At 36.2% G+C, this 27,386-nt stretch overlaps 1 protein-coding gene across 2 annotated transcripts in view; it reads left to right on the top strand.

Annotated features, from left to right (window-relative positions):
- Nucleotides 1-17,820: 17,820 nt before the first annotated feature.
- Nucleotides 17,821-27,386, top strand: part of ZFAND3 (zinc finger AN1-type containing 3) — a 102,146-nt gene continuing 92,580 nt past the window's right edge. For both annotated transcript variants that reach the window (XM_031060605.1, XM_031060599.1), the window contains exons 1-2: nucleotides 17,821-17,858; nucleotides 19,753-19,779. In XM_031060605.1, the coding sequence (XP_030916465.1) occupies nucleotides 17,831-17,858; nucleotides 19,753-19,779 (55 nt within the window). In that variant the 5' untranslated portion in view covers nucleotides 17,821-17,830. The remainder of the gene's footprint in view (nucleotides 17,859-19,752; nucleotides 19,780-27,386) is intronic.

Raw genomic sequence — 27,386 nt, 5'->3', positions numbered from 1 at the left:
TACAGTGGATGGATATTATCAAACTCCATCTTTGGCAGATAAACAGTAAGAAAGAGCTCAAGCTTTGTTTTCCCTCCCTTATGTCATTAAGAAGAGTGAGGATGATGCTGAAAGGCGTAACGTTGAAAGAGATTTGTAAGAAAAACAGCTAGAAGTTCTCACTACACCTTGGAGCATGATAATGGAAAAATATTACTTTACCTTGATAGAAATCATGAATCAATGAGTATTTTCATTAGAGTATTACAGTCTTGTCTTCTGTGTTTCTGTTGCTGAGGTTGTTTTTGTACACTTTGAAATATTGAAAGGCTTAAGACTGATGGAAACACAACTGAATTCTGATATAGAATCATAGAGTCTGTTGTATTTTGTTTTCCTTGTGCAGCTTGAGTTTTGAGTGATTTCCTGGGAGGGCCTTTTATCTAATTAGAGATGCCCTGAAAATAACGTGATTGGCTCAAAACCAAAAAAACTCATTATCTTTCATGAGTAACAAAGCAAACATAGTTCTTGTAACTGAGTGTCCTTCATTGATAATCTAAATATAAGAAATTATTTCAAAGCATTTAAATGACTTGTGTGTTAAACCCCCTTGACACTTGGGAGCCTTTGAAAATGTTACATTACCATCCATACTTACGTAATGTGATCAAACAGTGATTGTAAGTTTGTAGGACTGAATCCAGAGCCAGAACTGTGGTGAATATCATAGTGGGATGATTTACTTCAGTGGCAGAGTCAGCATTGGATAGGCATAGGATGACTTGACCTAAGTGCATTTAAAATGTAGTTGTGTAGTACATTTCTTTTAGAAAACATGTATATGTTTAATATTGAACTAGCTTTAAACAACTGTGAAAGGAGTTACATGTAGGAATAAATTATACAGTTTCACATTTTTTCACATCTTTTACCCAGCTGGCAGTACAACAGAGCAAAAACAGTTGTATATGCAATCTGTAGTTCACATTCAGTCTTGTACTAAAAATTCAGAACATTTTAAAGAAATGCCATGAAATAAGGTAACTAGCTATGGTTCTGTCCCTCATTTGCACATCTGAAAATAAGTAATAAATACATAGTGACGTTAATATTTTTGAATAGCCATATGAAATGTTTTTCTATGGCTGTGGACAGGAGTGCAGTTGTTTTTATTGTAATTTCATGATACTTATTTAATAATTTTATAAGGCAGGCTTTGGTTTTTTTACTTTTTACTGGTTACTCTTTTATGTGTTTAATTACTGGCAGAGATAATTTTGTGTGTGTACAAAAATATATATGTTTTCTCCACTGGTAAGATGCATCACGCCACAGTAACCTACTATTGTTTCTGATTGTAAAGTGTTTTGGAAGAAATACTTTATCAGCATTATGTTCGCATTCTATTTATGACTATTTTTTTGACAGACCCCGTAGCAGTATTACCAAATTTTTGCATCATTTGACTTATTTTCAGTTTTGAGTTAGAAATGCCTTCAAGTATTTGTTGTGCTTCAAAAAGATACAGTAATTTTTCTTTTGTTGATTTTTTGCATGAGTATGTTTACAGCCTGCCGAATGGTCTACAAGTTCGAGGGAAGAATTTGGAAATCCTAAACGTAGTAGGTCCATTCTGTTGCATTTTAACTCTTACGTGAGTTTCTCTGCAGCCTCATTGTGCAATATGTTTGAGTGTCTCATGGAATCTGGCAGCACTGGTAGCAGTAGGATTTTTCCTGAACAGAGTGATCAAATTAATTGTTTGAAGTGGGGGACAAGACAGGATTACTGAACACATTGACTGATGTGAGGGGAATAATTTAGATGATGGTAATTTAGATGATGGGGAAAAAAAAAGTGTTTAAAATATACTTAAGTTTGGGTATCCTGAATCATCAGGTTTTCCAATTCCCATACTTCCTTGTTAAATTTGTAGGAGAGGTGGCAGGGCAAAGAGGCAGGGACAATAGCTGTCATTAGTGTGTATGTTTAACTTTTGATCCTGTGAGTTTAAAAGGTATTTGGAATATTTTTGTGTTTGCCATAATAAATGTACCCAAAAAAAGCCCCTCTAGTTTCAGTGAGATGTGGATACCTACACTGGGTAAGAAATAGTCCGTGAGTCCAGACAAGCTGTAAGCTCTGCCATTGCAGGGTGTGATGTTTGATTCAGTACAGTTTCAAAAGCCTCAGTAACTTGGAAGATGAATCAGTAGTGCAAAAAACCACATTACTCCATCCACATAAATTCTGCTTTTAATTACATGTGGTATCAACAGAATGTAAAGCTTTCATACAAAACAGCTTTTATGGAGAAGGCTAATGTTTTTGGAGGTGTTTTGCCTTCCCTTAAGCAGCCTTTGAATTATTTGGGACACTTCTATAAAATCATACTTTTTTTCTTATTATGCTATAAATGCCAGAAGTACAGCTGCAGTCACTGACCTTCAGCTGTATAATAGTAAGATAAAAATTTTCAAAACCTTTGGGCCTGATGTATAAGTGTATTGCTTTGTACATCAGGGAACTTCACTGAAGAATGAAGACCAGAGTATTCAACTGAGTATTCAACTCAGTATTCAACTGAGTATTCCAATTCGCAGGATTTTTTTTTTAAAACCATAGATGTAATACTTCTATTCCAGCTGAAAGTGGTGATTCAAAATAAGACACTTACTTTTAGGGAACAAAAAGCAGAACATGGAAAGACAGATATGACAGTCTGTCCCATTGGTAGCTCAGAGGCAAGAAGCAGGTAGTTCAAAAACTTTTTTTTTTTCCTTTGGACCATTTTGTCACTATTATTGAGGAGGCTTCTGGACACTGTGCTCTGGGATGAAATGTTCACACTGTACTAGAGGAACAAACCTTGCCCACACTGTGTGACCAGTTTTAGTATAGGTGTTATAAAGGAAAAATGAAACCTGCAGTGTTGCTATGGTTTTCTTGCACAGTGGCAAAAATACAAAACTGAATATAACTTTTATTCCTCTGAAACTACTTACAGTGATGGTTGCTGTAGCTGATGGGTAAACTATGAGAGGTGATGCAGTCAAATGCAAGCTACAATTTTATTTGCATCTTGAAGCTTTAGGAAAGTATTGGCCACTGGTTCACAAATGGTAAGAAAATAAGCTTTAATAGCAAAAATAGCATAAGATAGCTGGGGAAATGGGAGGAATTGTGGATTTTTGTTGAGGTTTTTTGGCTGGCTTTTTGTTGGGTTTTTCCCCCTTCTTTTTTCCCCTAGAGTGAGTATTGTAACAGGGAAGAAAATATTTCATAATTTTAAGGCATTTTATTTCAAGTGCAAAGGTTTAATGTGTGTTTAGAAAGTTGTCTGGAGAAAATTACTTTTAAGCAATATATCTTTATATTGCTTTGTACTCTTACATTACGAAAGCCATGAGCTGACTGCTTGAACTTATGATTTCTAGTCAATTTCAGGTTTCCAGAGAGCACATTTCACAAGCCGCAAACTGACAACATTAACAGTATACTAATACAACTATACATATAAGTATATATTTTATCTATCTATCTATAGATGTATATTTCTATCTGGGTTGGAGTATGGTGGTAATAATGCCAGAATTATGAGTTCAATCCCTGTACGGGCCAGTCACTTTAAGAGTTGGACTTGTGGTTCCTTTCTAACTCAGACTATTCTGTCACATATGTATATATATTTCTCTATATATCTAATTGAAGCCATGGACCTTAGTGTTTTCTTGCTAAATTGAACATTTAATCTGTCGTAGCTGACTTTAGCAAAGAAGCTGTGTTACATTTTTTTTTAAACTTTTAAGATATAGGGAAACAAAATTCTTTATGTGATGTATAGAAAAGCAAAAGCTTTATCTATGTTTAGAAAGTCCAGTAATTACAGTTCTCAGATGACCTGCAAATGAAATTTGGAGGAGAATAAAATTCTGGAATCTGAAGCCCCAGCCATTTGAAAATACTAAGCCACTTACCTTTTTTAAAAGGGTCTACTGAAAGAAAGTGTCTCACTTGCTTTTATTCTGTTGTTGTTTTAACCTTTATAGACGCTTAAAGACTGAAATTTTTCAGTAGATCTGGTAGGCCTGTCAAACTACTTTTTTGCTTCTGCTGAAGTTACTAAAGTCTCAAGAGCAGAAGTGGGAGCTCCTGCAAACCTTTACTGAGGGAGCAGGAAGAGTAAAAATTATGATTTTATTCACTTCAGCATTTCTCAAGCATTTTGTGAATGACTCATGTTCTATTTAAATATAGTAAATATTCATATTTGTTTTTATAGATTCTTTCCTTGGTAATAATACTTTCCAATGTGTTCATTCTCTCACCTTCTGATTTGCTAGTTTTTTTCTGCCAGAAAGAAAAGCAGGAAAAAGTAGACCAGGATTCTTGTAATACAGTGTAAAAAGGAGGCAAACAGATACATGCTTGTGTAATTGCTCGTATTTTCTTTTCTATACTGGGTAAGTTTTCTGGGTTGTTTTGTTTGCATGATACTGAATCCTGTAATATGCTAAGTTGTAATATTGATCCAGTTTCATTTAATACAGTTTTCAGCATTTCCCCTTCTAATAACACAAAAGACTACCACATCAATAAAAGTGTTTGCTTACTGAATGCTAATTTTGGTGAGTGATATTTCTTCACTACAGATTTATTTGCAGGCATGGGCATTTGCAGTTGAAATTATCATGTAGTAAGGCTCACTGCAGATGGCATTCACTAGAGCCTTGCAATGCAAGTGTAAGCAGGTTATGTATTTAACCTGGGTTTTATAGAGCTGAGGGAAGATCTTCTGAACTTGCTGTAAGTCCTGTTGTGACTCACACATTGGTACTGGAGTGTGGTAGCCTGCTTCTGTAATGCATTTCCTTTATACAGTAAATTCTTTTTAGTGTTTCTAGTAGTTCAGCTGATTCAGTGTTTACAACAGCAGAAACCCATATGTGCTGATAGTTTGAGTTGTAAAATATTTCACAGATGTTAGAGTACCTAGAGAATTATAAATGTTCAGTGCAAACTAGCAGAGACCCAGAGTACAGATTTTGTTAATGCCGCAGATAGGCATTATGTTAATTCCTACCGTTGTGGGTACTTTACTATGATGCCACATCATTTTAAGGATCCTGGGTACAATCCATGGATTTTAGACCGATTGTATATTTGAAAGTATATTGAGTCATTGACATTTTTTTATTGAACAAACAGTAAATTTAATTTTCTGACCTTGGTTAAGTGTGAAGGCTAAGGGGAAGTGAGCACCATCTAATAAAAGATGAGCAGTCTCTCCCCAACTTCCTTTGCTGCTTTTTTATTGCCATATTTGATATTTTAAATTTTTTTTAAAGTTCTCCAGACTTTAAAAAGAGCTAGCCAGACTTTAAAACTCCAGACTTTAAAAAGAACTTTATATACTCCAGCCAAGAACTAAACTGAGATTAGGTCCTCCCTAATAGGTCAATTAGATACACTGGAAGAATTTGCCAGTTCTTCATAGGATGTGCCCAAAAAAACCAGGTGGAATATTTACTGATAAATAACCTCCTGTATTAGTGAACACTGTGGGACACAGCTGGTCTCTCTTAGAAATGCTTTTGATTTAACACATGCTGAACTCATACCATAAATGTCTCTCAGGAAAATAAGTGATTTTAGGAATTATATGTGCAAGATACTTTTGAAGTTGGCTGTAGTTGCATACATATTACAACACCTGCATTATTTCTTTTGCACACAATTCACCATAATACCTTTAAAAAAATAAAGATTAAACTTCTGATTAGAGAGTATTTTTGTTGTACATCTGACTGTCTTCTCAGGTAGTAATCGAGTAAATAACAGTTTGATGTTCATGCCATTGGTTCCAATTGAACAAATGCTAGGAATGATTTAACAAATTCCCAGGTATGATGGGGATAGCTGGAAGTTAGCCCATGTGAAAGTGATTAGAATATGCTTGTAGTAGATGGTGAGCAGTGCTGATTGACAGCAAAAGGAATCATTTGTTCTGTGTCAGGGATACAGCAACTGCATTTACAGTGATGAGTGTTAGTTAAAATTTCAAACGGTGAGTCCTTTAAGCCTGAGATGACTGGCTGTATGGAGAAAGATTCTTAAAATGTATCTGTGAATCTGTTCTTTTCACCGATCCTTTCTCTACTTCAGTGGGTACAGATGCTCATAGTGGAATATAAGGGATTGATTTTCAGGCATACTGCAGTTGAACATGCACAGAGAGCTGTTCTTGGTCACAGTCAGAAACAAAACAATTTAGGATTCTGGCAAGATCCCCAGCACTTGGATATTTTAAATAATAAACAAAATAAGTGTTTTGCTGGGATAGCGATATTAACTACCAAATCTGAATATGTGGAAACAAATGCTGTTGCTTCCTTTTAGAATTTTGAGAAATGTAATTTTATGTAATATTTTGAAAAGGTATAGAGAGTTGAAAGATGCAAAAATAAGAAACTCAGAATAATCTAGCATAAAAATGCCAGTGTTCCATTATGACATTGTGACACTTGTCTCATAGATTCAGTTCAGCACTGCTGCTGTCTGGGTTGTTTTTTGTGTACCGTGCTCATTGTATTTCAGTTCTTATGGAAGATACTTCCTGCTGTTGACTCCCTGATCAATGCCATGGCAGTAGTAGTGACCATATAGCTACAAAAGAGAATGGAAAGATGTTGATTTAAAAGAAAAAAAAAAGCATCTGTATAATTAATAACATTTGCATATTAAGGCTCAAAATAGTTTTGTTTCCTTTTATTGCATTATTTACAGAGAAAATTAAACATGGAAAGGTTTATGCAGTAAGCTTTCCCATAACAGAGAGTTCTTCTTTATTGGGTGTTTGTTTGAAGAGTTTTAAATTTTGTCTGTGAGGAAATTAATAAACACAGACTAGTAGTATGTTAGTTTTATTCAGTGAGTCAGGTGCATGTTAACTTGAATTGACATGTGATAAAAGAAAATAGCAAAGACTGGAATACTGTCTACTAAAAGAGTGCATAGGGTACTCTTCATCTGTGTTTTGAAAAAGCTTTACTACAGTAATTTAATAAACTTAATTCTTCTATAGTAGAACCAAATTGTATGTCTACAGTTACAGAAAGACCAGCAGCCAGACCTATAAGCTAACTGTCGGTAATGAGAAGATTTAATAATATTTTAGTATTTCATATTATGTCAGTGATAGGCAGATTTAAAATCTGCATTTAGCGAATAACTTCTTTTCTCCCTCTAGAATTGTAGTGGGGTATTTAAGATGCTTTTTCTTTCTGAAAAAACGTGGAGTACTATTTCTATTGTAATTGTTCTTGGAGATCATACATTTGCATTCAGAATGCTGGAAAATGCAAGACATAGACACTGTGGTGCATGACATTATTTTAAAGGTGTTTCCTATTTTTCAACCACAAATGCTGGACATTTTGGCTTGAGTCATATGCTCAGGTTGTTTATTACAATCTATTTTTAATGTGTAGTTCTTTAGCCCAGTTAAATTTATTTTAAACATTTTTCTATTCAAAGTAAAATTGAGAAGAGTTTTCACATAACACAGCTGGATAAAGTAGAGTTAAGGCAGTTGTTCCTCCTGGGCACATGAATCATAGGATTTGAGCAAAAGAGCACATTTACTTGCAGTTCAGTTACTGAACTCTACAACATTGTTAACTCATTAACTTTCCAAAATCCCTTACTTGAAAAAAAGCATGGCATTGAGCAGCATTTACCTGGGTCAAGCTCAGGTCTTGGAAATTGTGTTGAAGATGCAGGGAGGAACTGAGATTTTCAGATTTTTAAAATATCTTTCATGTTTAATGTTTTAATCACAGCTTGAGAAAACCTCAAAACCAACCAAACAAAAAAACCAAAATAATGTTCCCCTTCCCCCTAAAAAAAAAGCTACTCAAGTCTCTCAAGCACTTCCATTTCATTTTGGATTTCTTAATTGTGCAGATTTCCTACACCCCCCACTTTTGGGTTTGTTTTTGAATGGACTGATTTGTGATATTTCATAGAGCAAACCCCTTCAGCAAGTGAAGGATCTTGGGGCTGAAGACACTTGCCATGGCCGGTATCCACTGTGTCTTAGAAGCTCCTGAGAAAGCGACATTGTACCGAACACTGCTGAAAAGAGGGTGCTGCTTTGTATGAGCTATCAATGGAGCTCTGGGTCCCAGCCTATCAAATGTAATTTTTCACTGAACTCTAATGGTGGTTAGTGTATAAGTGCTGTTGTATTTCTTTATCTGTGTTTGTGCCTGGGTACACATTTGGGGGAGAAAAAGTCGCACCCTTTTCCATGTTCAGATTCATGTCTGCTTTGTGTAAGTCTGTTATTATCAGCCTAATTCTTGTTTATAGTGTTTTGGGGTTTTTTTGAGGGTTTGTTTGCTTTTTGAAGTGGTGTTACCAAACACGTTTCTCTGGTTTGTTCCTTAACTCTTTGTTGTCCTATATTTTACCTGTTTTATTTAGTCTTTTTCAGATGCTTTAGAAGTTGAATGTTTAACACAGAAACATTGTGAAGGAATTATTTATAAGCAGTTTTATGCTGGTTTAAAATGCTATATTAGTTGGAATGGTGCCAACTGTTAGAAAACTTCAGAGTACTTATGAGAGGATATCTCTTCTCAAGGTTAACCATCCAAAGTGTTGTTCTGAGCCAAGACTTTGTGTTATGTGTTGGTGAAAACATTAGTTCATAACATTTCTGCAGTATAGCAAGAGAGTTACACTCTGTTCCTTTACTCTGGGATGTTTCTTTTGAAGGTGGGACTCTCTCATACCTGATATATAGAAAATCAGGGACAGGCGTCCACCTGAGAGCTATTTGGAAATTGACCAAAATTCTGGGATGACCAAGATGAACACGTAAACCTGCTTTTGCTAAGAGTAAGATAGTCTTGGGTGGTTCATTCCAATTTTAAAGGTGACTTTTTAATGTGGGTTTTTTCCTACACTCTTTGTCTTATTTTTCTGCTGTTGTAACAGCAGGGTGGAATTGTTTTCTGACAGTGTAGGTAGATCTGCTTTGAGAAATGTTTTGTTTAGTTAACTGGCAGATTGCTCCTCATGTAGGTGTAATCTTAATACAATTCGAATTCCTGAGGAGGAGCTGAAGTACTCTTGTTTTCTAAAATAGGATCGTGGGACACAGCTGTATTTTCACACCTGAGAACTGAAAATGTCTGTGTGTAGTCAGTCAGGTGTAGAGGCAGCAGTGACCAGAGTAAGAGCCCCATTGCTTCTTGACTGTACAATTGGGTATAAGGCAGGCTAGGATCAAAGAAAGTGAATTTCCCATGGTGAACATCCAGGTAAACTTTTGGGGACTACTGAAACCTGTTTTAAATGAGGAGGAGGGAAAATGCCTGCTAACTTCCATACTGGTACCTTCTTTCAGATGTGTTTATGAATAATGTAATAAGATAGAATTGTGGCATTTCTTTTTGAAAAGCACCTGAAGAATTTTGACAACATGCCTGCAATCCTATAATGGTGTGCAGTTCTAGAAGGATTCACTAACCAAGGAGTACAGAGAACCATAAAAGGGAGTTTGTCTCTCATTCACAAAATGTCTCTCATTGCTGCTTTTTGGGCTGTCTAGGCAGGCGAGAGATCCTGCTGGACAACCTTGTCATTGCTAAATAGCACATAGCTACTTACCCATCTCAGAATAGTATGCTTTCCTGCTTTGTTCAGGGGATACTCTTTCCTTTTGGTTTTGGCTGCTTTATTTCTGAACCTAGCTTCCTGTGTTTTTTAACTCATAGAAATGAATAGTCAAAATAATGGTTGGGGTGATTCTGACTCATCCTGTCAGATCTTTCGCATATAGTGCGCCTTCAAGTGCCTTCTCTCTCCATGTTTGGGATGGTCAACACTTCCAAGTCCTTTTTGCTTGATTAACATTTGACTTGTTATACACAAAATGTAGAGCTCTGCAACCAAGTACTTTGTTTTATAATTTTGGTGTTCTGTTGGTTTTGAGAGAATACACATGGCACAATATTTATACCAGACTTTATTGGTGTGATTTTTTAATACTAATGCAACAACAGCATTTTAAAACCAGTTTAAAACCAGTTTACCTTGTCCTTTTAAATGTTACTTGACATAAAGCCTTCAGTCTTGGAAATACTTTGCAAAGCTGTTCCCCTCTCCCCCCACACCAAGAATTCAAACTTTCTAACTATTCTAAGCCATCATAATGGCAGGCATTCTTAAATGTACTTGTGACATAGAAAAGGAACTTTGATTTAAAAAATTTAATGCTTTGCTATCCATTTGTGTACAGAAGAGACATGCTGGGCTTAAAATCAGCGAGAATCAAACATTTTCCTACTTTCTATGCTAAATCTGGCAGTTCCGGTCAGGAAGTATTTTAGGAGGGTTTCCTGGCAAAGTTTGATATGTAATTACACATACCTTTAAGTCCAGGGACAAAACGGTTTCTTTCTTGAGGTTTCTTCCAGCTGCTTTTTTTTTTCCTAAGAATGTTTTACTATTTAGTATCTATTTACTACTCCTGTGGTAAGAGGAATAACAGAAATGGAATAGACTTTTGAGTGGTGCTTATCAGCAGAGCATTTATTGGAGTGTCTGATCTGTAGAAAAAGACAAAGTTAATATCTCATATTGTAAATCTCAAGAGGATGATTGTGTTGTCATACTGCAATGTTAGTTATTACCTGCAATATACAGCAAAATAATATCCTTGAGGAACTGGTGGAAGGTGGGTAGATCACAACTTTCAAGTTTTATTCCTACTTCACTAAAGGCTTCTTCAGCTCTTAGAATTCCAAATGTTTAATTGTCCTTTAAATAGTAGACTGCACATCTTGAAAAAGATTTTGAAGAGTTATCAGAGCAATGTTTGGTATATGCTTTTGCTGCTGAGATTGTTTTTTTAAAAGCATAGAGTTGTGTATTCATGGGAATATGAACCATTTAGCTTTGGCTGGAGGGCAACAACATAAGCTCAGCTAGAAACCCAGATGAATCAGATCAAAGTTCTTACAACTGGTCTTAGCTCGTCTAAATGCACTGGATTCTTTTGCAGTTTATTTTAAGAATTGTTGGAGAAGGCTTTCGTGAAAACTCTTATCAGTATGTTTGTGTGTTTTGTATGACTCAGCTACTGCACTGTGTATTTTCCACATTCTCCCATCTTACCACTTGTGTGTTTGTGCTCTTTTCTGGACTAATTTTCAACTGAGCACTTCAGTGTCTTTATCTATTTAAAAAATAAAAAGTCTTTCAGTCATAGAGTTGAAAAAGGATGCTTTAATTGTACCCATTGGAAAAAATAATAAACTAGGATCCAGCTACTTCATTGGGATATCAGCACACCAACATATCTTTTGAGTGTGGAAAGTTGCCAGAAGGACGTTTCACTAGTACCCCGTGAAGTTCATAAAGTTTGCCCTCCATTTCATTTCAAATTGAGGTAAGAACATGTGGCTCACTGACTGAAGCATCATTTTCAGCAGCTTACTGAAAATCTTCAGATAAGCAACATTTAAATTGTTTGTAGTGAAAATAAGAAGTCCAACACCGGAATACTGATGTTTTTAAAGCACAACCCCCTATAGTAGCTGTAATCATAAAAAAATGTTACTGATAACACTTTTCTAGTTGAAGTTCTTAACCCTGAGCATGTAGGTATAGAACAGATGATGAAGTAGATTTTGAGTGCATTCATGGGATATGTAATTTCAGATCTTAGTTCACTTAAAAATCTGTTTCTGAATGCATGTGATTTTCTCATTGCCAAGTTCTCTGTAGGTCCACCTGTGTTTGCCACGCTCCACTTCTGCTCTTTAATTTGAAAGGAATTTGGCATGCATCATTTATGAAGAATAATTGAATTGCCTCAGTTTAAAATATTAATAATTGTTTAAATTGCCCCAAAAAACTTGCCTATAGTCCCTTAACAAGATTATGAATTACAAAGGACATATAAATATCAAATATATAGCATATATGAAATCAGTGAGGTGACTTCTATTTAGAAAAGTAAAATGGCTTTTTTCAGAAGGTAATGTACAGGATATATAGAACTTTCAAAGAACAACTGAGGATCTTATTAACACAGCCTAATTAACCTCCCTCCTGTACAGGGCGAAGCATTAGATGCTCTGAATGAATGATGAAAAGTGTCAGGGAAATACAGAATTGGATCGATTTTCTTTTAATAATAAATAATCCTTCTAATTTATTTGGATGAAAGTAAACGTGCCTGCTATGGTTTTGCTTTTGCCCTGTGCCAGGATTCAGCTCACAGTGAATTCTTAGCAGAGGTCTAAGGCTTTGAAAATTGCTTTCTAATGGAAATGGTGACAGATCATTAACTACAGTAGTGTAACTGCATTGATTTAACGTGAGTATAGTCGTCCTAAGTTGCAAAATGCATGACACAGTATGTCCTTAGCATATGGGGAGTATCTTTGTAGTTTTAACTAATTAATTACATGATTCATACTATGTTAATCTTTCTCAAACGTAGGGCCCCTGACAATGTTGGACGGGTATCATTCAGGGGCTGATACACATTTGTTCTTTAGTGGCACTGTGATCCCACTGTAATTGCTGTGCTGGAAGGGCACCAAGAGGCATTTAACATGCTGCATTTAATCACCAGTGCAATTACAGGGACACTGAAGTAGATACGTTTTCCTGCTACCAAGTCACAGCAACTTCTGAATTGTAACAAACCATTACTAGATGTGCTGGAAGGCTTTTTTCCAATAAAAATGCAGAACCTGGGATTTTATAGTCATACTTAATTAGTATCTGTGATTTTTAATGTCTTTAAAACTAAATGTCTACTGCACATAGGCTGCATGAAAGCATTTTTTTCTCCAAAATCCTTATTCTTCCATCATCAAAAGACACATGAACAAAAATTAGTTTAAAGAATTATGATTATTTCAGTGTTGTTTTTCCAAGCATTGACAATACATACCAGTACGTAGTAGTAGAATTTTTACTCTGAGGCAGCTGCACAATTCTTGTCATTGGTGAACATCTGCACTAATAATACTAGTTCACCATTGCCTTAAAAAGTCCAGGTGGCAAGGTAATACAGGTGAAACTGTGCTTTTTGTGTAGAGTAAAGCTAGTATTAGTTTTAGTGTTTCTGGTCTCTTTTTGTGTCTTAAAGATGGGATGGGGAAGTTATAAAGCACCTGACCGTCTGCTGGAAAATAGAGGATTCTGTTACCAAACCCTTCATTATTTATTTGGTGTACCTGTCTAAGTTTCTTGGCAGAAGTTTGTTTTTGGAGACTGAGTATCTTGAGATCAGTCAAGTTTTGGTATACTTCTTTTTAACTCTCTTTGACTGCACAAAATTTCCACATGTGACTTGTCCTTGAATCTTCAGAGTGAGATTGTCTTTTGATTCTGTTTATTCTGATCAGCTGCTGTGCATCTAACAGTTGTTTCTTTGAGATTTAGGGCTAGAATTCACTTACATTCTCTGAATGTGGTTTTGTATTGGTAGTCATTTACTGGAAGAGGAGGGAGAAGGAAAACCAAACTTCCAGTGAAGACAGAGTAGAATGTGCATTGATTTGGATGGTACCTTGCAGTGATATACTGTAAAATGGCATGGAATAAAAGGAACAATTGATAGGATAGAGCATAAAATTGAGTTTATAAGATCAAGTGCTCTTCTTGGAGCAGATAAAGCCACTTCACACCTTTATAAGAATGTAATGGAAGTACCATATGAAAATGGAATCAGGCAAGCAGTCTCTTTAGTTTTCTCAATTAGTTATATATCAATTGTGGTACACAATATGAGCACATATAGGATTTGAAGTGTGTGATTTTTGCTATTTAACGCCCATTGCTGGCTCTCAGTTTGCATTATGCACCTTTAAGTGGAGATGCAGATGTGCATCTCTCTGAGGTTGGGACCTTACAGTGGTCTGTGTGTACGTCTGTCTGAATGCTCAAAAAGTTCCCTTTGCTGTGGCGAGTTGTAGGCACAACAGCACAAGTAAGGGATGATGGTTTGGAGAGTCTCAAATACGCATTTTATTTTTACTCTTACATGCAATTTATTTCCTGCTTAAAGTATAAACATGTTAGAACTTCCAGGATTTCCCATTTTTGTACATTTCTCTCTTTCAAAGTCCCTGTGTCATTGCTACTGCTTTCATGGCCATGTTGTTAAGGGAGTGAGTTTTTTCCTTTGGCAGCAGAGGCAGTTTTAATACCCTTCCTGTTTTCAGACCAAACCCTGCAGAACTGTTGCATGCAATCATTCTGTAGCCTCTGGACTTGAAGTATCTTCGCTTAGTCTGCCACTTGACCTTCTGAGCTTGCTTCACCTTGCGGTTTCCAATCTACATAATAATTTTGTGTTACACTTTAGTTAAATGGTTTCTTTTTGACAGATGGAAGTACCTCCAAAGAGGATTTAACTATATATTCTGCCTCAGCGGTAATGCCACTCTATTTGACTTGATTTATCTATAAATATGAATGTCTTTCTGAATGCCAGCTTAAATTATGTACAAGTGGAGATTATAAATTATCTGTATAAAAGTTACTTTCTAGGGATATTGTACATATAAAATGTATACTCTGAGTAATGCTGGATGGGGTGCTGTTCTTTTTATGAGGGAAATCTAGGAATTACTGTAATATAATATAATGTGCAGTTAAAAACTGTGGTGATATCTGATTCAGATGCATATCCCAAGCCAGCTGTGTCAGAAGGATGTAGAAGTGCTAGGTGTCAGCTTAAAGACTTGCAGTCTAAAACATTAAATTCTCATTGCCAGGGCTAACTTAGAATTCTAGCTTCGCTGTGCCTTATACACCACTACAGTCATGATGTTGTTATGTGTTCCTAGAAACAGGAATTGTATTGCCTTCCCTAAAAGTCATCCATGACTCTCTTTTTCCTATGAAGTGGAAACAGAAGGCTATGTCGTGATTAAGACTTAGATATTTCAGAACTTTTAGTGTTTCAGATAAAATTGTCCCTAGAAATAACAGATATTGCGGATGTATGGTATATTTGAGAAGGTTGTTGGGAACAAAGAAATTTTACATTTTTGTGTTTCTCCCTGGCGCCATGAGCTTCTGGTGAATTCTGTAGTCACTGAGAAGTAATTAAACCAGTGATGTGGTTAACATGTGCTCTGTGAGAGAACAGCAATATACAGATTTGCTCAGTTTTAAGTCTAATGAGTGAGCCCTTGCCTGATAAAAAGAGGAGATCCTAGCAGTGGGAGGAGGGATTTGCAGTATAGCAAAAGGCTGTCAAGCATTTTACTTGACATACACTGACCTAGAAAATTTGATGTACATAAACTGTGTAATGCATTTTCTTTATAAAACTTTTGCTCTAAATAAATACTGCATTTTCATAAAGAAGCTGATTGTTGATCAATGCTGTTATTCTGCCTTTGCTTTTTTCTTAGTTCTAGTGTGGTGCTGCTGTGTATATCTGCTGCCACATAAGTGGCTATGTAAAAGGAACTAAGAAAAAAACCACTCAAGGTTCGTGTTCTCATCCTAGTAGCAGCTTCAGACTGCCTTGGATGCGTTGAAAAGGTGTATATAAGGATCAAAGGGAAAGTGATCCTTGAAACTGTAACAGTTTTACTTGGCTTACAAGGTCACTTGCCTGTTAGTGCTGTCCTTTCAGAAAATTTCATGGAGTTTTGTGTGTTAGATGTACATGGCAGCCTTTTTTCTCTTTTTCACAGAGCTCTATGTTGTATTTGTGTCTGTGTTTTCTGTTGTTGGTGTGCTGATAAGTAAATATTATATGAAGCTTTGGATTGATATTTAACAGCTGAGATGGTTGATTATACCGCTGAAAACATTTGTCTTTGCCCATTCCAATGTCATCAGTATGAACCAGCTGAACTCTGCCTTTCTTTTTCTTTGCTGCCCCTGGGGTTTAATGGCTTTGCAGAGAAGTTCCTACCTGGCATATTGAGCTGCTCCAGAAGGTCTAACCTATAAGCAGTGAGTACTGAACTGCAGCCCACTGATGCTGGAGGTGTTGACTCACCGTGCTGTTTTTAATTGCAGTTCTCTTGAAGGTAGATAATCTGTGTAGACCATCAACACATTGAATCTTTGGATATCTACCAATCTGAAGATAAATTTCTATGGCTACAAATGCTGTTTTGCTTTTCTCTCCTTGGGAATTAACTTTTCTCCTGTGCACATACTGTTTGCATTTAAAACTAGCTTTCATGTGTCTGTGGCTCTCGCTATAGCTGGCAAATGGTTATGTCTCAAATCTCCAGTGATATGTGTTCTTATAGAATTTTTGAGCCTGATGTAAACCAGCTTTCAGATGTGGATGAATTGAAAAGCATCTGTAATGTTTTGGTGTGACTGATATCGAGATATGATTGACCAGGTCTGGATTTACTTTGTTACTAGAAAGTAATTTAAAATAACCATCTGTAAATTCAGGCTGGGGGAATCTATAATTCTGATATGTGTTCATTTGTGATACAGTTTCTTTGAAAAAGTTGTCATATTTTTTTGTCTTATGGTAACAGGCGGTTTTTTATAATTTATGTGTTGTTAGACTCAGATCTCCTCTCAAAATTCCCTTCCTGTTTGGTTGGAGGTAGAAAACCACTGTTTTGGTAGTCTCAGTTGTTTTTGTATGTATTTTTCTAGAGAGAAAGGTGCAACTAATTTGGCTAAATTATATGTTCCAGCTGGAGGCTGTCCTGGGGAGGAAAAAAGGTCTTATGGGCATGGACAGTTTTGGTGGAATCTTGCCTGTTCATGGGTGCTTTCAGACTTGCCCAGGATGGCGTTAATGCCTGTAAATATTGGCAGAGTTGATTCAGGAATGCTGAATAAATCAAATATTGGGCAGTGTGCACAGAAACCACTTCATTCTTACCTAAAGATAATCCAACACAGAGAACTTTAGAGAATATTCTCCAGGTCACTTTGTAAAGGAGATGTCATGTTAGAAGGGAACTTTTTGTAAACTGGGGGTAACATAGTGTATTGCTTTGGGTATTTTCATTGGAGCCTTAGAGAGGCCTTATAACCTTAATTTTTAAATTTTTTTTTAGTAAGGCTACTGACTTTCTGATGTTTGAACACCTGTGGCATAATTGCATATGCACTTTGTAGACATCTGGGAGGCTTAAGATATTGCTGCTGTTGTCCTGCTGTTTTTCTCTGAGCTGAAGGTTGCTGCCCTCAAAGCTGAGCCACCCTTGTGGATCACATGAACTATCCTAGTCCATGTCAGTGCAAAGTCAGCCAAGTTATTTTAAATTACTGCTGAATACAGCTGAGGGTAGTAATGAACAGCTTGATGCAATAACTAGTTAAACCATTCCATCTAGACTTCCAAGAGCACATCTGTCTGTGTCCTTATAAGTACAATAATTTTTCCATTGCTGTATTGTATTCAGGATTTGTCAGGACTGCAGAGCTGTTGCCAAGGGGAGTCTATTATTCAAATGGAATGTATTGGTGCTTCCTATCTATCATTATTTTTACATTGCAATACAAAGACTTGAATTATGAATGTGTAACATATACATTGAATGGTAAAGTAAGTTTGTTTTCATATATGAGATAAATGTGTAGAAGTCGTATTTTGGAAACTCTTGGAAAGAGATTACCATACAAAGTCTTTTTCTATACTCTTGTTTCTAGTTCAGCCATTTCTAGCCACTTACCTTTGATTCCTAGCCATTTAAGTTCTTACCTTCTCTGTACCCTTGCTTCATTGCCCCCAAAATTTCCCTGTATTGATTAGAAATATAATGAATTTTTTAGCTCTATTTTTTTTATTTTTTGCCCCAGGTCCAGCAAGACTATGAATCTCTGTTCCAAATGCTTTGCTGGTAAGTGCAGTTAAAGGTTTTGTGTTTCCCTTAGATTATTGAAACCACATTGTTGGCATCTCCCTTAGGATTTGTGCATGGGTTTCTTTTCCTTCAGTGTGTGTATGTAATCAGGTTTTCCTCACTTTAGTGCTTCCTTTATTTGCTAATCAAGAACTTCTTGTGTAAATGTACCCATCAAACTTAATTCTTGAAATTTGGGGAATTTAGCTACATCCTTGTACTACAGAGCTCCATTGCCAGCACAGCTCCTGTATAGATGATGTGGTTTCCACAACACATGAGTCTGAATTGTAATTTGGAATTTTGTAGGATTTATTTTGTAATAACTTCTTATATATAGAATGGATAAAAAATTAAAAGAAAAAGTTGGTATAGAACACCTCATTTCATTTCCTCTAACCTTATTTCATTTCCTTGAACATTAAATCATCAATGGGTCATTGGTAAGCTGTTCTAATTACTTCATATTATTTTCCTATTGTAAAGTCATTGCTGTTGTGTAAAATCTTAGGAATTGTTTTTGACCTTTTCCTGTCAGCACCTTCTAGGTTTGCCCTTCTGAATTAATTTTTTTGTATTACTTAGTATTGTAAGCTTACTTTTAATTGTAATTAAGGTCCTGTCCTAGCTCATGGTTTTTAACTGCCTTGGGGCAACAGATAAAATGTTAAAAGGTCCAGCATTTTTTTTAGCTTTAAAGATTATTTAGCATTTTTAAAACAACAACAAAAAGAATTTTGACTTAGATTTCAGATCTTGAGCTCAGCATCACTTCATTAAACAAACACCTGGGAAATAAAGATTGCTAAAGGGTTGTTCAGCAAAATGTGTTTCTCTGGCTGTTTTCCAAAGGCATGGGTCTCTGGAAATGGTATGTTGAGGAAAGTATAAGTCATTTCTTGTACCCTTTCACTACTGACCACAGTCACATACAAGTCTTTGATTTGACTCAGTAGGACTGTTATATTCATATTAGCACTGTAAGTAACTTGTGTTTGTGTACTCAGCAGTGCAGCTGTTCTAATTCTGTGACATCAAAACAGCCCATCCCTCATTTGCTGAGTTTAGCAGAGTACCCAACACTTCACAGCCAGCAGGCCAGGCATTAGACAGAGCATCTTTTCTTTTGGTTTTTACTGGTTTGGATTTTTTTTTGTTTGCTTGTAATTTTGTTTCTTTTTAAAGAAAAGAAAAGTTCTTGGCTTCTATTCTGCAATTTTTCTGAAATGCCATTACCTCTGATAAAGCTAATTTTCCTCTGCTGTAAAATTTTAAGATGAGACCTTGTGTGATTGGCGGTGTGGGGGTGGGAGAGCTTTTGTTTTTAATTTTTCAAGATGTTCCTTACAGCCTGTTTATTTTAATGACATAAGTCTTTGTAAGAGTTTTAGTAACTTAAAGAGCTGCTAGTGGTTGGAAAAAGCTACTGTAGAAGGTACTGTGGAAAAAGACAAATTTATCTTATTTAGATCTTAACTATGGTTCCTTCAACAAGTAGTATTAAAACTACTCCAACTCTGTTGGAGTCATAACTCAAAACCTCTCAGTGTCATCATTCCAACATAAAAGTGGTTTTCTATTTTTTCTTTTTTCCCCCTGATGTTACTGAAATATTTTTAGCGTATTTTCTATACTGGGTTTCTAGCTACATACTGATACAGAAAGGTATGTACTCCTGTTTCTGTAAATTGAACCACCACAGGTAGCAAGATTTTAGGCAAGTAAGGTGTTGAAAGATGTTTTTCACTGTTTCAGGCACTCCAGAGAAGGGATGTGAAAACTAGTTCCTCTTTTTCCTCTTTTAAAATGGCAGGTTATTTATTCAAATGTGTTGAAGCAGAGGGAAAAGACTATTTCTCTTGACCATCATTTCCTTTTTCTTTTATTTCAGAAAAAAGAAATCCACACAATGAAAAAGGTTAGTAACTCTTTAAATTACTTTTTTTGATAATTTTTTTCTAGATGGAAGAATCCAGTCTTCCTTTTTAAAAAAAAAATAATTTGAGACACACACTGCAGGAAAGACCCTTACATTTGTGTAAGCATTTCTTTCTTATATATATCAAGGGAGAAGGGCAACAAGTCCTGAAGGGATAAAATATTCTGTTCACAGTACAGTATGATTTATTCACAGAACCTCCCTATCTTAGCAGGCTTTTCAGACTTTCTGAAGTATCAGCAAGTTTGTAAATACATGATCATGAAGTCTTCTTTGCTTCTGCATTTCCTGGCTTCCCCATAGTTCTGGTTCTGCCAGGTCAGGGTTCCTTTGTGCAGGTTACATGCAGTTACTCTGTACCATCTCACCTCATAGCCAGGGGCGGGGGAAAGGGACACTCCTCCAGGGAGAAGGGGTTGCCTTCCAGTCAAAAATGTCTGGCAAAGGGAGTGGTTGGGTAACGCCAGTTCTGAGCATTTTGTGTGTGAACCACTGTCCCCTCTCTGGTACATTTTTGTTACTAATATTGTCACTGTTAATGTTCCTTTTCTTATCTCATTGCTGCTTCCAGTAAATTGTTGTTATCTCAGCCTGAGATCTTTACGTTTGTGCCTCCAGTTCTCCTCTCCAGCCTGCCACTAGGGGTAGGGAAGTGAGAGAGCGGCTTGTGGTTTGGCATTGCAGAGGGACACTAAATTTGGGAATACCATTCCTAAACAATGACACCTATTCCTTGGGGGAAAAAGATCAAGTTTGACATGAATCAGATCAATTAGCCCAGAATTGGAGCAAAGGGTAATGTCAATTTGCCTTATTGTTTGACCAAGTGCTTCTGTTTTCTAAATTTATTATCAAAATAAATTCACTGAATTTTCACCCACATTTGTCCAAAGATGAAATAAACTGCAAAAGCAACCAGATAATATGGCAGGGAGACTGACATTCCTTGTTTTGGCTATCTTTTGTACTATTTTTGTACATTAAACATGGGAACAGTGCTCACTAGTTATTACAGAGATAAGTTGTTGGCAAGAAGTGGTAAGTGTATGGCAAGAATGAGCTGCATACTGCACAGATACATGTGGCCCTTTGTCTATAACTGCCCACTGTTTTCATCTAGATCCAGAAAGTTCACTAAGCTCACTAAGCTGTACAACCACAAAATTGCTGTTCATTTGCCACAGACTAGTTCTTAGCTTGCAGGTAAGGGTTGATAAATGCTGCAGAAGAGCTTAAAGTTAGCTACCCTCTTCAGCTGTCTTTGCCTCCTCTTCACACCATCTGCTTGTTCCAAGAAGGAATACCTGACTTTACTTAAACCCTGTAGAAGCAACAGACTCTAAAATGTTCAAGAGCTTCTCTGAAATAATTTCAAGTTAATTGTACGACCACAAAGTACTTCACAATATTCTGTCTCCAATTCAGTGCTGACCATGTGTTATCAATGCCTCAGAGTCTCCAGATACAGAACAAGTGTAACCCTACATATTGAAGTGCTTCAGATAAATATGCTCTTTAGATGTTGAAGACATAGTTGCTTCAGACTTCCCATGCATCTAGAATACAAATGCAGTAAAGTGGTGTGGGTTTGGGAGGCTTTTTGATGTTTATTCTTTTGGTCAGAATATAGGCTGATAAGCAAAAAAATGTAAATTATGGCCAGAGTATCTTCCTTAATGACACCACATCTTTCAAGAATGCTGCAGCATTTATTTTTTCAATACACTAAACTGTGAATTTTGAGTGATTAAATACAGGACAGTGATAAGTTAAAATTTTCAAAAGTACTCTTTATTAACCTATCTTTGCTCCCATTAGGTTTATGGAAGTTCTAGTATCAACTTCAGGTAGGGACATTGTTTGAGTACCTTTTGAAATGCCACTTGATAAAGTAGAATCTTTCAGGCAGGAATTCTGTATTCATGGAAACAGCACCTGGTACCTCAAGAATTCAGTTTTAATTGGAACCTCTGGGAACAGTCACAGAATGAACTATTACAGAGTAAGAACAAAAATTTAAGTAGAGAAAATGATAAGACTACACTTTCTACTTACATCACCCCCCAGAAATGCAGTCTGTCTTTAATCCATTTGATTGTGAGCCTGGAAGGCTTAATTTGTGCTGTGTTCTATCAGCAATGGAAAGAGAGGTACAGGAAATGGATTTCAGCTTTTTCAGTAGTGTGTGAAGTTAAAGGTAAGTGCAGCACTGGATGGTTTGGTGGAGAGATGCAATTGCAAAACTGGAAGAAGTTAAAATATGGTTAGAGTTTTCATGGATTTGTGAATCAAAATCATAGGCATTCTATCTGAACATGTAATTGGAACTTCTAGAGGTAAGTATCTATCCCTTAATCCAGCTGTGCAGTATTTTTATTCATGTTGTGCAAAGTACTAGATCAGCGTTACTGAAACTAAAGAAAAAAACTTAGCCATACAACCCAAGAATTGTCTGAGTTTTAGGGGCTTCCACTCATAGTTTGGTCTTATTTTTAGGTTGAAGTAAAACACCTTTTTTAATAACTGGATTCTTGATGAGTTAGAAATTAGAAATTTTTAATCTTCTTTATAGTAGCAGAAAGTCAGTATTGCTGGAACCACATCTGTATTTTCAATACGTATGCTTAACTCTGTGCTAGGTTGTTATGAAATCTTGAAATTTTGATAGTATTTTTTATGTTCCTGAATTGAAAAGATCTAAAAAGGAGTGAAAAAGAAACATAGTACATATTAATGTCTATTTATCATCTGAATCTAGAAGTGTCAGATTATTCACCTCTTGCCTGAACTCAGGTATCTGACTATAGAGTTACTTAATATTTTTGCCTATCTTAACCTTCCTCCTTTGTTGAGTGGATCTTTATTTTGTCATGCTTAAATCACATGCAGTTTTTGGAGCTTACAAAGTTGGCAGGTTTTTGTGTCTCAGACTTATTGAATAGTACAATTTCCTTTTCTCTCAGTTTTTGTAAATCTTGGGAGCTCTTTACAACTTGTCTGTTATTGCTGCCACGTCTCCCAGTAATGACTCCTATTGTAAGTATGAGCTGGCAAAAATCAGCGTTCCTGCCTAAATAGATTTTGCTGTTAATTAACTGCTGGTTTGATTCTTAGTCAAGCTTTCATCTTGCTTACTGGAAATCTTTTCAGCAGGCGCATCTTGCATGTTGCTAGTTCAAGTTACGCTTTTTTTGCTGTACCCTATTGTATGGTAATTACTAAATTATGCTTCATTAGGCATTATGTTCATAAAGTCTTCAGTCCTAAATGAATTATATAAGTCTGTTATGTTTGTATTTTTCATACACTTGTAATTTCTGATGTGAATCCACAAGTTTTAGCACTTTGTTAGAAAAGCAGCCAGTGTTTCCAGAAATTTGAAAACATCACTAAGAACTAGGTTTTTTTTACTACTACACAAGGCATTTCTTTTTTCAATATGGTATTCCCTTTGTTGGCTCCTAATAGAAGCCAGTGCCTCAATATGTTGCTTCATTAGGTTAGAATTTGCTGCTGTATTCACTTCTTTGTGCTTTGAAGTACATGGACTGCTTGCTACAAAAAATGGCCCTCACTGACTAGAGTTTGAAAGTAGTCAAGCTTCATCTTTAACTTCTATTACACAGTCAAACTTGCAGCTAAATATTTCTTTGGAATATTGTATAGCTGTTACAGTGGCAACAAAAATGTTTCTTATTTCTACAGCACCTTCTAGTAAAGAATGTAACATTTCAGATATAACCATAGATATTGTTTGGCATACATTCAGTTTCTTTTACTCTGTCCCCAAAGAATTTCTAAATGGGTAAACCTAGTAGGAAAAAGATGTCTTAGCATAATTATTAAGCTTGAAATGTGAGATGTGTGCTAAGCTTGAAAAAGAGAGTCACCATGAAATGGAATTAAGAAAAAAATTGGATAAACTGTTTCAGTTATTTATACGCTTGATTCGCACTGCTGACCCCAATAATTTCTTTTACTCTGTTAGTATGCATTATTCTTTGGCTTTAAAAAAAATCTTAGTAGTAGCTCTGTTTGGATTGTTAAAACAGGGCAATATTTTGTGGAAAGGTTGGGAAGGGATTTTTAGTTGACTCCTTTTAACCTATCTTAAAGGTTTAGAGGGGAAATACAAATCAGGAGAAAATTAATTTATTTAAATACAGTTGTATGATCTAAGCTTATGACTAATAATTTTACATTTGTCAAAAGTAAACATCAACCAAATAATCTGGCATATTTATACAGTACCTTCCTAGGTCTCAATATATACAGGAGAATTGGAAATTTGGGAGAGAGGGACACCTGAAGCTTTCTAGCCTTGCTGGAGTTAAAATACAGATCACTTCATGTTGAGTGAAGTTAGTAAAACATGACTTGAGGTGTCCATATGTACGTTGTCATGGCATGGAAGCTGCAGAGTACAGTGCTCCTGTGTTGCTTTGTGTCAATACTGATATGATTTGGCTGTGCATTGTATAAAAAGGTGTGGAAGACGCTGAGTAGAAGGCACAACCGTCACCTTCCCGGGACCTGGCTGTGTGAAGGCATTGTGAACACAGCCGTGCAATGAAGGGCGTCAACAGGGCCAATGACTCAGCTGCTGGTTTGGTGTGCTGAATTATTTTGTCCCTTTTCATCCTCCTTTAAGTTCCCCTGGATGAAATAGTGGGAAGGGGCAAGCATTGATTGAACCCGTGAAGTTTCTGTGCAATTGTTAGTGGAAGAAAAAATTTCTTTCACGGCTGTCACTCAGATGTTGTGTATTGAGGTAGAACAGGTTCTTCTTTTCCTCTTTCCTTCTTTATGGCTTCTTTAAGTTAGTGGGGCATTATCCTGTCTCATAAGGGTCTTTTCACCAACACAGTCTAGTAAAATTGAATGCCTTTCAATTAATAACTATTATCATTTTACAGTCAATCAATCCTATCAGCAAACTACCCTGTAGGACATTAGTGGCTGTTGGATTGCATCTTGCAAAATTCAGTCTTGTAGATTGGGGCTTATTTGTTAAAAATATAAATTACACTCACACAAAAAAATTACCATTTCTCAGTACTGGCTACTTGAAAAGACTATGAAAATGTCTTAATTTAATTTTTTGCTCTGTTTTGACAAGACATCACTGATGTTTTCCATGTGTTTTCTTTTTCTTATCTCAGGGGATTGCCAAGTCCCATTGTACAGATTGATCTACAAGCAAAGAAAAGTGCTCAAGCCCTTTTTTTCCTCAGACTTACATTATTTTTAATTTTTCATAGCTTTGTTTTCTAGTATTTTTTTTTCTTTATGGTAAAGCCAGTTTCTTTCTCTTTTCTTAATGTCTTGTTCCCTTTCTAACTCGTAACCTTTCCAAATGACTCATTGAAGCACCGGCTGTAATTTAGTCTCTTGTGTATAGGTTCTGTGTTGATGTAAAAAAAATGTTTAGAAATACGACTTAATTGCCATGATGTTTGCACTTTGCCAGCGTGAAAGTGGAGTTACCTATTGAGGATGTGCAACCCATGGGTTTAATTTATTTAACTTTTTTATGACTCTGTTCCCTTATAAATGTGTGCATAAGATAGAAGAAGAAATGTTATTCTTTTTTTTTTCTAATTTAGCAATTTGCTTGATTTATGGAAAAGTCTGTGCTCTGTTTTGTGTATTTGCTCATTTGGAACCCTTCTATAGTTTATAGAGATACTAGTGATTTGTTCCTTAGCCTCCCTGTGGAGTTTGTTCCATATTACAGTCTAATTCCATGTCCGTGTCGTGCACTCCTGAGCTGTTAATTTGTACATTTCGATGCAGTTTGTTTCATCGTGTTTTTGTAATCCAAACTGAATCTAACGAGCTATGTGCTTTGGGGACCCAGCCTTGCCTTGCCAATTAGAACAAGTGGTTACTGAGAGAGAGCATGTTTTAAATAAAACATGGCACCTCTGCGTGGGACCAGCAGCCTTTGGGGAATAAAAAGAGGATATTTAACTCTTTCTGCCTGAGAAGAGAGGGCAATACCAGAGTGTGCGTTTTAGAAACATTCAACTTAGTCCTTTAAAAAGTATTATGCAGGTTCATGGTTTGTCTTTTAAATAAAATGTAGTTTGCCATTGGAGATGTTAGGCACTACTGCCTGAGGAGTATTTAGAAATTCATAAGGATATCTGTTGAGCTCACTGCATGTTTTGTAGGATTCTGATTGTTAATGTCACATCACAATTGTACAGGACTAGCAGCTACCTTTTTCTTTTCCCTTGTACTGCCACACAAGAGGCTGAGAGAGAGCAGGAGGAATATCAGATGGTGAAAGAGCTGTTTTCAGAAGGTATTTTACAAGGGAAGGAGTCTAGAAACAGCATTTATTTTTTTAGAGTGCTAAGGTTATGTGCTAGGTGACCTAGAGGAAGTTACAGTTTTGAGGTAGCTGGGAAGATGTGTGTTTATGACTAGTATTTGTGATCATTGAAGAAATTATCCAGCTTCTACTGATCTTCAAACTAACTAAACCTCTTGGTGAATTCAAGCAAGACACAACAGTGATTTAGGAAGTTAACTCTACTTTGCAGTTCTTTCTTGGATTCCACCCCCAACATTTGCTTTCCTCTGTCATTACTATTAACTTGTACATCTACACGCGTGAGCATCTCCAAATGGAAGTAGTTACTGTCCAACAGCAACTCTTAGCTAAGGACAGTAGGAAAGAATTTAGGTGAACAGTCATGGCAGCTAACTCAGACAACATTTCAACAGTGCTTGCATACATAAGCAGGGCAAGACCATGGAAGACCTCCCTTGTGAGGACCTTTTTATTGAGCAGCTAGCTGTAAGGGAGGTACAGCTGTTTGCTGAGGTGATTAACTGTTAGGGAAAGCAGGTGTGTGGGACAAATGTGACCTGGATAATGGAATGAAATGTAACTGATGACTTTCCAGTTCTTTAGCCATTTCATATGAAAGAAATGTGATCTAGCAGCTAGACAGCTAGCTAGGATCCTGACTTGATTTACTTTTCACAGTCAATGAGGATTTCTTTGTGATACTAGACAGGTTGGGGTTTTTTTGTCTTGCACTTCTTTTCCTCATCAGTTACTGAGAGATGATACTATTTTTCTACTGATTTTGAACAGCCTGATTTTGGAGTTGCCTTTCATGCCCTTGAGAAATGTATGCAGATAGGGACCTTTTGTTCCTTTATTTTTTCTTACTTAGAAATCTTAGGCAAAATCTTGGAATTTCAGTGTCTTTTCTGCAGTTGAATTTCTGTTCTTCATCTTCTTGACACTTTTATCTTCAGTCCAGTTTGTTTCTCTCCTAATTTAAAGGAAATCATACTGCACTGGTACAATCAATGCATGCCATTTCTTTTAAAACTTTTAATGATTTTTTCTATGGAGCCTGCAAACATGCCAGTTGTTGTTTATTCATACCAGTCTTCTTATATGTATTGAAAAACGTTCTCATAAAGTTAGTCACCAGAGGGCAAACTGCTCATGCAGATTTAGTCAATACAACTATAATTTCCTGCCTCTTTAAAAAAAGCCCAACAGTCTATGAGTGAGTTTCTATGTAGTATTAATTAAATGAGAAGTTTAAGGACTGTTG

Source organism: Geospiza fortis, unplaced genomic scaffold, assembly GCF_000277835.1.
Source record: "Geospiza fortis unplaced genomic scaffold, GeoFor_1.0 scaffold41, whole genome shotgun sequence".
Taxonomy (NCBI): domain Eukaryota; kingdom Metazoa; phylum Chordata; class Aves; order Passeriformes; family Thraupidae; genus Geospiza; species Geospiza fortis.
The sequence above is the reverse complement of the archived record's forward strand: the minus strand, read 5'-3'. Positions and strand labels throughout refer to the sequence as shown.